The sequence below is a fragment of the Gossypium raimondii genome, chromosome 3, assembly GCF_025698545.1.
Source record: "Gossypium raimondii isolate GPD5lz chromosome 3, ASM2569854v1, whole genome shotgun sequence".
NCBI lineage: Eukaryota > Viridiplantae > Streptophyta > Magnoliopsida > Malvales > Malvaceae > Gossypium > Gossypium raimondii.
In genome coordinates this window covers 46,119,848-46,135,454 of record NC_068567.1, presented here as the reverse complement: position 1 = coordinate 46,135,454, position 15,607 = coordinate 46,119,848, and the positions used below count along the sequence as shown (strand labels likewise).

At 30.0% G+C, this 15,607-nt stretch overlaps 1 protein-coding gene across 1 annotated transcript; it reads left to right on the top strand.

Annotated features, from left to right (window-relative positions):
• The first annotated feature begins 7,084 nt into the window (after positions 1–7,084).
• Positions 7,085–9,897, top strand: LOC105794444 (transcription repressor MYB4). Its single transcript, XM_012623621.2, has 3 exons — positions 7,085–7,323; positions 7,434–7,563; positions 9,107–9,897. Exons 1-3 carry the CDS (start codon positions 7,194–7,196, stop codon positions 9,495–9,497), a joined length of 651 nt encoding a protein of 216 aa, XP_012479075.1. The 5' UTR covers positions 7,085–7,193; the 3' UTR covers positions 9,498–9,897.
• The last annotated feature ends 5,710 nt before the right edge of the window (positions 9,898–15,607 follow it).

Sequence of the window (15,607 nt, the reverse complement as noted above, 5' to 3'; positions counted from 1 at the left end):
TGGTTTGTTTACATTTTGGACGTTACATGCCCTGAAGCTTGAAGAAGTCGGTGATCTCATGTTGTTTTGTTTCGATTGATCTCTGCCCGAAAACCTAGATGGTGCTGAAAAACGGCTACTCAATTCTTTCATCTTCTTCTGTAGGGAAGCAGAAAATGTTCTGGTTGAGTTACGTTTATTAAAGTCACGAGTTTTTGTTTTTGTTTATTTCTTGTGATTTTAAACTTCTTTTATTTTCTAAGCTCTGTCAGACAATATTATAAATTCTCTGATTTCTATAACACTGACTAACAGTTTGATTTCATCATTTAAGCCGTCTTCAAAACAAATACACAATTCTCCCTCAGAAGATACAATTTTGATAGCATATTTACTGAGTTGAACAAACTCACACTCATATTCCACAACTGATATGTTACCCTATTTCAACTCAAGGAATTCTTTTTTCTTCTTGTTGAGATATCTTTTACTAACGTATTTCTTTTTGAACTCAGTTTTGAAGAATTTCCAATTTACATGTTCTTTAGGTACAACATGAATTAGAGTCGACCACTAGTAAAAAGCTTCTTCTTTCAACAATGATATGACATATCTTAAACAGTTATCCAGAGGACACACCTCTTCTAGAATCCTCTGTATATGCTATAACTAGTATTCAGTTCTGGTTGGGTCATCACCTACCTTACCACGGAACTCTTCAGCTCCACACTTTTGAACTTTATCAATAGAAATTATGTGATTATTTGGTTGTATCGAGCTTTGAGGATGAGGGGGTGGAGGTTTTCGAACCTCGAGATTAGCTCTCATGTATGTATTAAACATATCTTACATCATATGAAAAAAGGCATTATGAGCCTCTTCTCTAGGCTTTTAAAATTCAGGTACGTTATGGGCAGCCCATTGATCGATGGCTGGAATATTATTTTGAGTATCGTCAGAATCTAAACGATTGAAATCAGTTAAGATCATTAATCTATAAGAAAACAAGTCAAACTGATCAGGAGTCATCATATTATCACATGTTATACAGTGACATGTATTTCTAGAGTTAATACATTCTACGTTCAGTCTTAGAATTAATTAAATTGTAGCTCTAATATCACTAAATGTAATACCCTATACCTGGTTCGATCACCCAACCTTAACTATAAGGCCTTCCAATATTAAATCATGAACATTTATCATAAAATCAATAAAAAAAACAAACAAATAAATTATAACCATTCATTTCCATGCTATTCAATCAATTCGAGACCTAAATCAAGCTTACGAGACATTTAAAACAAATTGAAAACCATTCTGGATTAAAATGAAACTTTTAAAAATTTTTGAGTAAAAAGTGAAAACATAGGTCACACGGTCGTGTGGCCAGGCCGTGTGATAGGGCTTAGCCCGTGTGGCTCAAGAACATGGTCGTGTGGCTCAAGAACGTGGCCATGTGGCCAAACGTGTAACAATCTGAGTTCGTGTAACTTAGGGTCATACGGCTGTGTTGCCTGGCTATGTAACTTTTTGAGGCCGTGTGGTCAGTCCTGCACCAAAAATCAAAGAGGGCACATGGTTGTGTCATGTAATCGTGTGGGAAACATGGTTGTGTGGCAGACTGTGTATGCCCCAAAACACCTTCAAACACAAGCCATTTCACATACCAAAACTTAGACACCAAACTATGCAATAACCAACTTTCAAATCTATTCAAAATGTGCTAAAACAAGACAAAATATACCAATTCATAGTCAACCTATGTGCCTAACCAATATGCTCTCATTGACACCTCAATTCAAATATATACAACAACCATTCAACCAAAACATGTACCATAAGTTAAATTCATTCAAAACAGTCTTCAAATTTTAGATGCCAAATACCAAAGTTTAGCCATAAACTAAACCATCAAATGCTCATATACCTCACCCTAAATTCATAACTTACCATAACCAAATTAATCATCTCAACAAAGCACAAAGCATTCCAAGTTGCCTATTACCATAAACATACCGAAGCAACCATTTAAATGCATCTAAATATCAACTCATGCATACACCATCACACACCCCAACCAACCAAGTTACCAAATAGAATTTATATCAACATATAAACCATGTTTTTCAAAATGCACATCTTATTATCATAATACTTATGACTTAAATATCTAAAACCCTATTTACATGCCACTTATAACCAGGCCAAAATAAACAGATAGCTACTGAAAGAGTTGTCTGATAGTGTGGTCTCCAATGATGTTCCAATCGACAGCGGAAGTCCAACAATCTACCAAAAATAAAACCAAATAAAGTAAGCTTATGTAAAGTTTAATAAGTTCGTAAAATCAAACATATCATACCTATTAATTTAAATATAAACCGTACATAACAATGAAACTAACAATTCCTTTATCGTATTTCACCATTCCAACTACCCAAAGTAATCAAACCTAGACGTTTCATATCATTAAAACACATGTCAAATAATCATGTACCAAGATATAATTCATCGTATCATCTTGTTCCTTTTTCATCTTAATAGTTAAATTGTTGCTCGGAGAACAATAGTAAATCAGCTTCAGATACATGAGAGGGTAATGCTCATACGAGTTAACATAAAGACATTAACTGATACATGATACTGCTTACACAAGCTTCAAAGAATCTGTAACACATGTAGAACCTCAACCATCGATATGGTATCCATCACCGGTACATAGTACCTGCTAAATATAACATTGGCACAAATTGTCTGCTATGCCTTAATGACATGATATTTGTATCCTAGCTATTCACTAAGTTCACACGAGCTTAATTTGCTTTTCCAAGACCATCTCATGCTCAAACTTTATTTATCCATTTCATTAATAAGTAATAGACCAAAGCATTATCCAATTTCAAAAATCTATTACATACTAAGTTAAAACATTAACAACATAATCAGTGTAATACAAACTTGCCAAAATACGATAGCTAACAACATGTTATGACGACTACTCGACGACTTTTCCTTTCTTGTTTTTGTCGATCGATTGATCCGTTTCTTGATATGCAAGGTTACAAGCTAGCCAAACTTCAAGCGCATAAAAATGGTGTCTCATTTTTTTCAAAAATCGGTGGAGAAGCTTATGGAAGATGACAAAATGTTAGTTTTCATTTGTTTTTGTTTTTAATTATTAATTTACCATTTTAACCTTTAAAAACAATCCAAATTTCATAATTATCATCCTCGTCCACTATATTTAATTAAGGGTTAATTTTCATTTAAAATTTTTTACTTTAAATTTTTAAGCCATTATACTAATAATAATCTATGACGATTGGCTTTTGCAACTTTTACGATTTAGTCCTTTTTACTAAATTAACTATCTAAACATTAAAATTTTCTAACCAAATTTTAATATAACACTATAATAACCCTGTAATTATTAAATAAATAAAAAATACAAACTCACTAGTCAGAATCATGGTCTCAAAACCACTGTTTCCTACACCACTAAAAAACAGGTTGTTACAACCACTCCTTGGAGTGAGCACCGCGCCTTGAGAAAACACATACCACCTCTCGGAGCACCAAATGTGTGAACTCCTTTCCAAACACCTCGCTCGACCACGATATGAGAACTCCTCGAATACCCTCAATCTAGGCACACCTGCACATAAACCATATGTGAACCCTATTGAACTATCATTTATAACACCAGTTTCCAAACACTAATTTCGTTTGACACGATTGACAACTTGTCCAATCGTCACCCTAGCAGCCACGCTTAGGCCCATACTTGCCATGGCAGACCAACTAATGTATCACTCTTGATCACCAATAACACCAGGACATGTGGCACCTCGAGATCACAACCCACCATATATAACTAACAATGGCTCCCAACTAATGTATCACTCACTCTCTCTCTCTCTCTCTCTCTCTTTCATCTTCATCATATACCAACCTTAACCTCCCTCGAACCACCCTATACAACAACTCTCTACCTTGCCTTAAGCTAGGTGAATCGCCAAATACCATCACAACCCTTCCTTTTTGGATCTTACCCTCAACACAACTGAATCAAAATTTATTTTTTTAATTTATAGAATAAAATAAATATTATATATAAGTTAGTGAAATGAACTCAAAAGGTTATAAAAATTATTTTTTAAAATCAATTCAACATTTTTGGGAACCCCAAGTCGCATGACCGTGTCTTGAAAAAATGGAGTTTAAAACAAATGGGTTAAATTGAAAAGTCTAGCCCAACTATTTATTAAATTAAAAAGCCCAAATGCGACAAAAACCAGTTTCGTTTTCATCAAAATTTCTACTTTTTGGTTTTCGTTTCCTTTTTAATCTATTCTTACCTATTTCTTTAAATCCTTATTAATGCCTGTAAATAAATCATTAGATGTGTTTCTTACCATATTTTTGTGTTTTTTCATACTTATATATATATATATATATTAAAAATGACTAAAATTAAACTAGAATCAATCCTAGAATTAATTGATAACTAAATTTTTTTAATTTTATTTTATCTGTATCGTGATATAATCTAATACATGTGTTTGCATTTGGAAAACAGAAAAACAATACAGTGAAAAAGTGCGTCCAATGCAACATATATTGTAACGGAGATTTGGTTACACTATTGGCAGGGAATTCTTTAAACTACCATTCAAAATTTTAACATACCTAAGTCTTCTTCACAACTAAAGGTCGCAGAACTATGAGTTCATACTAAAACTTCTTGCAGGCCTACTATTTAAAATTAGGTAATTATAGACTTAGTAATTTGATGACCCAACTTTAAGAATTACGATGGTCACTAGCATTCTGTATGACCATTAACATTATTAATTTGTTACATTTGATCCTTGAGCCGTTAACTGTCATTAACAGTTTAAAAACAAGCTGACGTGACACGTTATATCATCATTACTGACAAAATTTTAGTCTAAATTGTATAACTCGTATCTACATTTTTTCCTTTGAGCAATTTAGTTCTTTTTTTAAAATTTTTATTTCATAGGGGATGAGAGAAAAAGAGAGAAAATAAAGAAATAGAAATAAAAAGAATTGAATTGCTCAAAAAGGAAAAAGTATAGAGGCTAGTGCAATTGGACTTAAAATTTTCATTTAAATTAATGATATAGTGCGTCGCTTTAACTTGTCGTTACAGAGTTAATGCCACTTAGCAACTCAATAATCAAAATGCAATAAATTGATAACATTGGTGATCATATTGTAAACTTTTTAAATTTCGATAACCAAAACATAATTTAAACGACTAAATCTATAGTTTAGCTATTACATATGATAATATTATATAAAATGATATGTTATCCATACCCTAATATAAAAGTTGTCCCTCATGGCCTGAGATTCTTCAATTGAAAATTTGAAATCATTGCAATGTAATTTTATTGTTAGGAAGGCTAATTCAGTCCATGTAAGGAAAGAAAGGAAATATGGAATAAACAGAAAAATCGAGAAATAATTTTTCTGAGTTTAAATTATTTTTAATGTATTTAAAATATTAAAATGATAGGTTTTACATGTTTTTAATTTGTTTTATGTGATAGAGTTTTTTTAAACGTGTTAAAAGTATTACAAATTTATTTATTTTATATGCATTTTACATATTTTATATTAAAATCATTTCAGGATTCCGTTTTGGTTTTTTATGGCAGCTGAGAGTAATTTTCAGGAAGAAAAGAAAATGTAGGTTTAAGAAAAAAGGGAAGGAATATCTTATTAGAAAGAATGAAGGATGATGATTTGATAAAAATCTGATGAAATATTTTGTCAGTTAATGCCTTATATCAACAAATCAGCTCCTAGGGATGAGTATCATCCTTTTATTGATTGCCCCAAAATATTTTTCTTTTTTAGAAAAAAATATATAGATTTTATTTAATGATGAAAAGAGAGACTGTTTGTTAAGATGGTCTGCCATTGTTGTTGAGAAATAGCTAAAAAAAACTATCAGTCAACCTACGAACATGTGACGGTGCCAAGTGCTAACTCCCATTTCTTCTTCTGCTACTGGGCATTGATCACTAAATAAATTAACCAATCAACTCTCTCTATACATGCATACATGTAAATGTACAGACAATTATTATTTTTGAAGCCGAAACCAATAAAGAGAAATATAGGATGGGATGGAAGTTGGAGTAGCGGTTGCTGGAACCCAATTACTTAATACAATTAGGCTGATAATTAATTTTTTATATAATATCTATAATTATTTATAATATTTTTTAATTTTTAAATTGGAAGATAAATGTGTTTGAATGCATTCGAATCCATATTTTTCTATAGTAATAATAATGCCGATATTAACTAAGTTAAGACTCAATTAACAGATTGTAATGTTTTGATTTTGATAAATTTTGAAAAAGAAAGTTATTATCTTACAATATATTAATTTAAACAATTAAAAGTAATGGAAACACATTCTACTGGTTCAAATTGGTTTCATTAATTGGTTCTTAAAGTTTTTCTAAAAAATTATGTACATTTTACTATGATGTAAGAATCTTGTTGATTTAATCCATCAATTCTTATTCAATAATAATTAAATAAAATAAAAATTAATTAAATAGTTTTCTTGTTTTTGTTTTGTTTTATTTTTTATTATACAACAATGGTCAAACTAGTCGAATCATCGATTTTTAATTCAACCCACTAGTTTGATTTTAACAATACTGTTTCTTTAAAGTTATTGTTACTAATTTATGTAAAATGTTTATTCTTTATATTATACAAAAGTTATAAACTAAATAAACCATAAAATTTCGCTCCGTTTAAATTTTGAATAATAACAAGTTTTATTTTATTTTATGAATGGAAAACCTGATAAATGAAATAAAAGATTTAATATGTTGGATTTTGATCTAGTCCCAAAGCAACTACCAGAAAAGTGATAAAAAAAAATTGTCAAACTTTTACTAGCCCTTCTTTCGGTTTTGTAATTGAAATTTCGTCCCTTTAAACTTAGAGGTTGAGAAGAAACATGGAAACATGCATGACCAAACCACCAGTCAACCCAACCCCCCCCCCCTCTTTCTCCATTTCTCTTTTATCTTATAATTCTGTGTCGCTAAACAACCTTTAATATATACCCAGGCATCCCCTTCTTTTGTTGCCTTGGCGCTCTTTCACTACTAATATCATCTGAGATTTTAGGGTTAAATTAGTAAGGGGGGAGAATGAGGAAGCCTTGCTGTGATAAGCAAGACACAAATAAAGGGGCATGGTCTAAGCAAGAAGATGAGAAGCTCATCAATTACATTCGACTTCATGGCGAAGGTTGCTGGCGTACTCTCCCTCAGGCTGCAGGTTTCTTATCTTATATGCATCATCATTTTAATCATCAATATTTTCCTTTTAATGTCAAGGGATGCTAATTGTGTATTATTCCTTCTTCTTTCCTATAAAAAATGGTTTAGGGCTCCTTCGATGCGGTAAAAGTTGTAGGCTGAGATGGATAAATTATCTTAGGCCTGACCTTAAAAGAGGTAACTTTACTGAAGATGAAGAGGATCTAATTATCAAGCTTCATGCACTCTTAGGCAACCGGTACCAATTCTCTCTTTATATCTTTTACATACTGACAAAATTTTGTTTTTTTTATAGACACAAGATAACCTAATAATTCAATATTTAAATTATATTTGCTTTTTTAAAAAACTATAATATGTTAATAATATTATTAATTAGTCAGATTAGATTATCTTTATTAAAATTTTAAAATGTAATTTTATTTATTAAAATAGTTTTCTTAAAAAAATTATCAAAATAATATCTTTAATTAAAATTTATGATTTTTATTTCACTTAAGAATAAAATTGATTTCATTAAAATTTAAGATAATATAATGTTTAAAAAACTAATTTAATAGAGAGTGTACTTTATAATTGTTGTTATAAGTGAAAAAACTCTTATAAAACATAAAAATTTGGTTCTAAAAAATTAATTTTATTAATAATTATTATAATGAGAGTTCGCTGTGTGTTACTCCAATTAAAATATACATCTAATTTAGATAAGCAAAACATGAAAATTTGTAAAATTAAATTATTTTTATACATTATCATTAGTAATTATAGAAGTTTTAATTTTTATGAGAGAAATCAAGATTCCATATCTCTAGAATTAACCTCATCCAAAACATCAAAATGAAAATCTTTGCCACATGTGGCTTAAATAGACTAGAAATGGAAGTACAAGGCTTCTAATAAAAAGGGAAACTCAGAAAGCATTTATGAGTGGCCATGTATTATCATTTATCAACAATGTTTTTTTTAGATGATTATTGTGAATTGAGTTTTAATTCAGTTAGTGTTAGGTGTGTTTAAATTTTGGTTAAAATCGAATTAACCGACTTAATCGATCTAATTCGGTCGGAGGTCAGTTAATGATTTTTTAGACGTTTGGTTATCGCTTAATTTGGTTTGAAATCGGGTAATTAATCGAATTAACTGAATTAACCAAACTTAATAATTAATAATACAAATTATATGTAGTTTTAATTCTGATAATTTGGTCTAATGAATATTATCAATTTATTTAATTTTTTGATATGTTTTATACTTGTTTTAACAAAAATAAAAATAAAAACATATAAATTTCGGTTCGGTTCGGTTCGATTAACCGTTTGAACACCCCTAGTTGGCGTTAGTATTGTTGTCAATGCATAAAAACATAAGTTCAAATACACTCAAGCATGTTTTATCCTCCTATTAAAAGTTGGGTTAGAGTTATGAGTAGTTTTAAACCTTATATAAAAAAATGGAACCAGATGGATTATTGAAATCATTGATTTGACTTTTCAATTAAATAAAATTTTAAAATTTATAAAAATAAAAATACTAACAAAATTTTGTATCAATTCACTTTTCTTTCAACTTATACCTTAGCTAATTTCCAATTTAACTATTCCAACCGTAAATTTAACTAGTAGAACCAGTCAATCTCATCAAATAACTATGTTTAACATGAAAGTTTCTTGTTTTTTTTTTTAATAACTCTGAGAAAGTGCTAATATTGTGCTTAGCTTATCTAAGTTTAATCTGCAAAAAGCTTTAACAAGTTGGTATTCTTTTACTGTAAAAAAATTCAGGTGGTCGTTGATAGCCGGAAGATTACCTGGAAGAACCGACAACGAGGTGAAGAATTATTGGAACTCTCATCTAAGAAGGAAGCTTATAAACATGGGGATCGATCCCAATAACCATCGTTTGATCACTCACAATCATCTTCCTCGTCCACATGATTCCAATAGTGGTGCAAGTATAATATCTCCTGCTTCAAAAGTTCCAGTCACCGATAATTCTAATATTCATCCACCGGAGAAATCCAGAGGTGACAATGATCAAGTTTCGGATGCTGCAAGTTCCCTGGAGGATCATCAGCTCCCTGATTTGAACCTCGACCTGACCATCAGTGTTTCAGCTTCCACCGTTGATAAGTTAAAGATGATAGACGAAAAAGCCAGAAACAGTCCAACATAATAGAGGACCCTTAAGATTTCACACCATCTGCCACACTAGCTTTGTTTTTGGGTAATTGATGATCAATTTGCTTGTCCAACTTAAGAGAAAAACTTAAGGTTAGGTATACTGATGATGCATTGGATTTAGGTATACACTATCTAAATCTTAGCCATAGGCTCTCCTGATTATCGAAAAACGAAAGCAAAATGAGGAGGCAATGAATGGATGGCGCTTTGAAGGAGATAATAAGAACCCATAATTTAGCTTTAAGTTAAGAGGAAAAGTAGATACTCATTAACATCCTCCATTGTCAAAACTAGATACTCGTACCATTGCTGGGAATGACTGAAATTTCCCCGGCATGCATTTCCTTATTAATTATATCTATTACTGCATGGCCATGGCATGGTTTAATTTCTTCCTTTGTGTAGTAAATAATTATTCGCAATTTGATCCATTCTCGGTTCAATTTGATTAAATCTTAGAATTGGAATTTTTCATATACAACATGAAGCAGAAATGGGTGACAACAGTAATTAATTAAAAAATCTTTCTTTAAAGCTAGGATTCATTGGAAAATGAAGATTTAAATTTGTTTAATGTCAATTAAAAAAAGAAACTACATTAGCATGTGCCAGTGCCATGTTTCCTACTCAGACAGCTCCTAGTAAATCCTATATTTAATTTGGATAAAAGGCTATGAATTTAGCTTCACACGTTTAATTATTAACTAAGCTAGTTTTCCGTATTCGGCCACACATATTTAAGTAGCAAGGGAAATTAATAAACGCAGTTTTCCCAATTTTTTATGGCTACTCATAGGCTGATATTCTATGTTAGAATGGTGTGTTAGAAATGCGACAGTTTCTAAATTTGTCTTAATCCTTACATACAACTACTAGTCTTCCATTGAAGCATGGTTGCCTTTTGCTATAGCTGTGTGGTGTGTTTTTTTTTTCTTAAATTTATTTGAAATTAAGATGATTTTCTAAAAATAAATTTATTTTTTATTTTGTGTTTGGATGATTCTTTGTAAGAAAATTATTCTCTTCTTTAACAAAATTTCCTAAAGTCATTTTTAAAACATGTTTTCAATGAAACAAACACTATAAATTATATTTATTATAGAATATTATAAAAGAATTTTTTTCTTTTGACATCTGAAATTTATTTTACAATAAGATTATATTTGTAAAAATTATATCTTCTTTAGACTTCATAATAACTAATTAAAACTTAATTTAAAAAAAAATATATATATATATATATATATGAGAATAGATAGTGAGACATTAAGAATAAAAGAGGTAGATGAGTTTAAGTCAAATTTAAAAAACATTCATATTTATATCGTTAAAATATTAATATTATATACTATAAAACAACACTACACCAAAACTGTATTTTTGTTACGTTTTGAAAACATCATGAAAACGACATCCAAACTTCACGAAAGATAATTTTGAATTTTCATGACATTTTCACAAAATGTAAAAAATGTGACGAATTAACCTTAAGGAAAGCACTCGTAATGCTTTAAAATATTACAAAAGTTGTTTTTTGTGAGAATAGTAAATGTCTCAAAAGTTGCATATTTTTTATGTTTCTAAGTGTCAATTGACCGATCAAAATGTAACAAAAGTTTATCTTCTGATGCTTAAAAACTCATGGAAAATTGGAAAAAAAAGAATTAATGAATTGTTTATTTTGTGACATTTTAAAAATATTACAAAACATTTTAGACAAAAACGTAGTGAAATGATACTTTTGGCTACTTTTTTTTAATCAAAGGTAATTATAGTTACAAAAGCATTCTATCACCTTTAATGACACTTATATTTTGAATAAAAGGAAATGGAAAGAATAAAAAACTCACATAAAATATTCAGAATATATATATATATATATATATATATATATATATATATATATATATATCAAAAGTCATAACTTAAAGAAAGCAATGAAATAGGTACAAATACATAAAGTCCATCGTACGAGAACTTAAAATCAAGTACTAAAGTTTAAACCCTAAAATATAAAATCAAAATAGAAATGAAAATTGTAATTGAAATTAAGATAAACACATACGTATAATCATGGAGACTAAAAGATACGATCATGAAAATTATCAATAGTATTGCAGTTTGGAGTTATATCAGTAGCTCAAACTTTAATTCGACAGGAGGAGTGTGTAACACCTCACACCCAACCCGATTGCTAGATCCGAGATGTGAGATGTCACACATTCGCTACCGAAGCAGCGACATTTTCATTTCAATATCTAAAAGATGAGTCATGCAAACAATTAAGTCTTAAAACTTCTAAAAATATTATTTATTCAAATCCAGGTTATAAGTAAGATTACGAAAGCTTTCGTGAAACACTAGTAAGAAATGAGGTATCAAAACGTAAAAACAACTAAAACAAGGGTTTTGTCGTGACATCAATGGATGAATGTCACGACATTGAGGGTAGTAGCATGATTTCGCGACTTCAACAGGGGAATGTTATGACTATGGTGTTAAAACTAAACTTCTGTGAGGAAAATCTTGAACACATGAACAAAACACAAACAACAACTCAAACAAAAAAAAAACGAAGCAATTGGATAATGTTCCAAGTAGACCTATTCATGGGTCGGGCCATCCGGCCCGGCCCAAAGGTCCGCCTGAAATGTGGGAGGATTTGGGCAAAAATATAGGCCCAAAAATTGGCTTGGACCAAAAAAATAAGGCTTGTTTACAAAACGGGCCAGGCCTCGGGTAAGGCCTTTTTTGCTCGGGCCCGGCTTGGCCTGGCTCGAATTCACTAAAGGACAAAAAAATTATTTTTTAATATTATTTTCTTATTGTTTTCTCCCTTTTTTGCTACCATTTTACTATTATGTTGCTACTATTTTGTTGTTATTGTTTGAATATTGTATAAAACTTATTTTATAGTTAATTTTGTTATTATTTTAAAGACATTTGTTAATTTTGTTATTATTTTAGAGGCATTTGCTTGTTAAGTTACATCTATCTTAGTGTTATTTAAGTATACATATTTTTTAAAATTTATTTTCAATTTGTTGAGAAATATTTATTTTGATATTTTTAGTAATTTTGATGTATTATATATATATATATTAAAATTATATAAAAAATAATATAAAAATTAATATGGGCGAGTCGAGTCTGGCCCGGGTTTTAACATTTTTATCTGGGTCGGCTTAGGCAAAATTTTAGTCCCCTTTTTTTGAGCTGGGTCGGGTCTGGGCCTAGCAAACGAGCCTAAATTTTTAATTGAGCCAGGCTTGGCCCATGCACACCTCTAGCTCCAAGGTGTGTATCAAGCCACTATCTTTAAGGTTCTATTCACCCTCACCTATACTTAGTTTGCAAATGAGTTTCAAGCAAATGAACCTTGAGGATACAATGAATCCTGATGACTATTTGCGTTTTGCACTGATGAAAATAGTCTACTAAGCATTGTGCAGAGTATAATAAGAAAATCAATTTCTATAAAGAATTTCTGCATTAATTCTTTATAGAACAATCTAATAATAGTAGAAGATGGAGGAAGAATAAAAAGAAACTTTTTGAGAATTTTTGATATATCTTCCAAATGAAATCCCATCCTATTTATAGGAACTCTCATGTCTCTTCATAGAGATATAACATCCAATTGGTATCTTTTCTAAATAATCATATCTTTAAAAGAGACATAATTATTCAGTTGATATCTCCCAACTATTCAAGTAAATATTATTTGTATAATTATCATTCTTTGTAAAAATCAAGTGATATAACTCTTGATCAATAACCAAAAGACATTATACCCTTTCATGTATATACATTATACCCTTTCATGTATATTTATTGAACAATATAAATATTTGAAAATGTTCCAACATATCGAATAGTTTTTCCAAAAATATGCATAATTTCTTTAAAGCTTACCTAGCATCAATTTCATTTGGTCTAAAGTGATCCAAAATCTCTCCTTATCACATAATAAGACATTCTACACAAGGTCAAAATATCATCCTTGACACACCTAAACACCTTTAAACATATGATCACATAAATATACAGATTCGTTCCAATTGCATGCATCACATTGTATTACTTGGCATGCAAGCAATACCTCAATTACAAACATACATATGTAAAATGAGTAAGCATACCATTATATCACTAGTTTAATACATACACATATCATCAAACATACATGGTCGCATTCATAATGTAAACCTTCATATCATAAGTACCAAAACCTCAAAATGAACTTAAAGACCAACTCAAGACATTAGGTACATGCCACTTGCTATAAATATAAAAAAAAAACTATACAAATTTTGCTGAGTCGTGAGTGGAGTCCTAGATGCTGTCAAACACCTCGAGACCATGAGATTTAACGATACTTGTGCATGAAAATAAACAAAACCATATTATGAAGAATATGACTCAGTGGTGCTAACATGATTTAAAGCATTAATTACATATAAGAAAAATACCAAGTACATATATTATGAAATCCAAATACTATCTAAATCATAAATTCATTTATTGTCTCATGAAACAAAACATCATTCTTTAAGCTAGTTAACATGTCAGATTCTAACATTTAATCTGTTTATTATCATATCTCACTTACATGAATGTCATAGCATATTACAAGAACCATTTCATGTTACATCCTGAAATTCAGCCTAATAGTTTCGAGTTGGTGAATCGAGTTTGTCAATTTGGGCAGGGATTAGTTTTCATAAATTAAAGTCAAAATTAGGTTTGAGAATTCAAAATTAAGTAATAAAAAATATTTTCATTAAAACGACTTTCAAAAATAAAATAAAATTTAAAAAGAAATGAGAAAAAAACTTTTAACTAGAAAAGGGGACTAATTTGAAAATAAGGCAAAGGTGGGAGTTTCCCATAAGCAATTTGACCAAAAACTAAAAAATTTGGGATTTGGAAAAATTTTTTAACGTAACGCCTTTCTTCCCTTTTCCTTGCTTAGTATTTGAAAATTTTACAAACACCAAAACTCTTTGTTTACTCTCAAATCAAACTCTTCAAATTGATTTCCTTTTCTTACAAACACCAAAATCTCACCCAATTTTTAAGAAAACCATCAAGCATATCACTAATTTCTTGATTCTTTTTCTATTGTATTTTCATGAAATTCAGTCTCCCGTTCATTTTCCTTCACCAATTAAGATAATATTCTATCACACCTTGATTTCTTTAAGTTTAAAAATTAGGAATAAGTGGTGGATTAAATTGATAGGAGCCATAAGCTGGCAACCTTTACTAAAAAATTAGGAAAAAATAGTGATTGAATTGGATATGGTTGAGATCCAATTCTGGTTCTGTTGGATTGGAACTAATTGGTTCATTAGTGGGAGACAAAATGATTACCAACAGATGATTTCTATGGGGTTGATGACTAAGTGTGAAGGGCTATAAATAGCTGGGAAAATGACTTTTCAAGGAGAATTCTTTTCAAATTTGTTTCACCTTCTTCTTACTCAGAAGAAGATAAGGTTGTGGGAAGCTCTGCATAGAGTGGTGATCATGAAGTTTGAGTCGAAAAAAGTAGAAAATCTAGGTTATAAGTAATTTGAATTTGTTTTGATGTTATTTGGTAAATTGTTAACCTTGGTTGTAAAATAAACATGTTTTGTTAAGTAATTTTTGATAAAATTGCATTTAGGGATTTATTTGTGAAAATAGTAAAATTTCATGGTAAAATAATGATTTAGGTGGGTTGGTATGAGTCCCTAAGAAATCTGGCTAGCTTGTATGGAGGATTAAAATGGTTAAATTTCAAATTATGAGTTCAAGGACAAAATTGTAAAAAGTTAAAATATTAAGGGTAATTTTGTAATTTTACATAAATATGAATTATGGATTAAAATGAATGCTAGAAGTACTTCACGGAATGAAATTATCTATTTATATCAAGATAAACAACAATTGGACTTAAATCGAGGAAAGGCTAAAGTTTCGGATTAATTTCAGATTCTACTTCTTCGACCCTGGTTATTGAGGTAAGTTCGTATGAAAAACGGTCATATTAATGTAAGTTAAATTGATTTTTGTTTATGTTATCTTAATATAAATGGACTTGAAATTGTAAATCTA

What these genes read in the sequence shown, in the direction of transcription:
- LOC105794444 (XM_012623621.2), top strand. Translation starts at nt 7,194, where the DNA reads ATGAGGAAGCCTTGCTGTGATAAGCAAGACACAAATAAAGGGGCATGG. An exon ending in TACTCTCCCTCAGGCTGCAG is followed by an intron (nt 7,324 to 7,433) that starts GTTTCTTATCTT and finishes AAAATGGTTTAG; the next exon opens with GGCTCCTTCGATGCGGTAAA. An exon ending in CATGCACTCTTAGGCAACCG is followed by an intron (nt 7,564 to 9,106) that starts GTACCAATTCTC and finishes AAAAAAATTCAG; the next exon opens with GTGGTCGTTGATAGCCGGAA.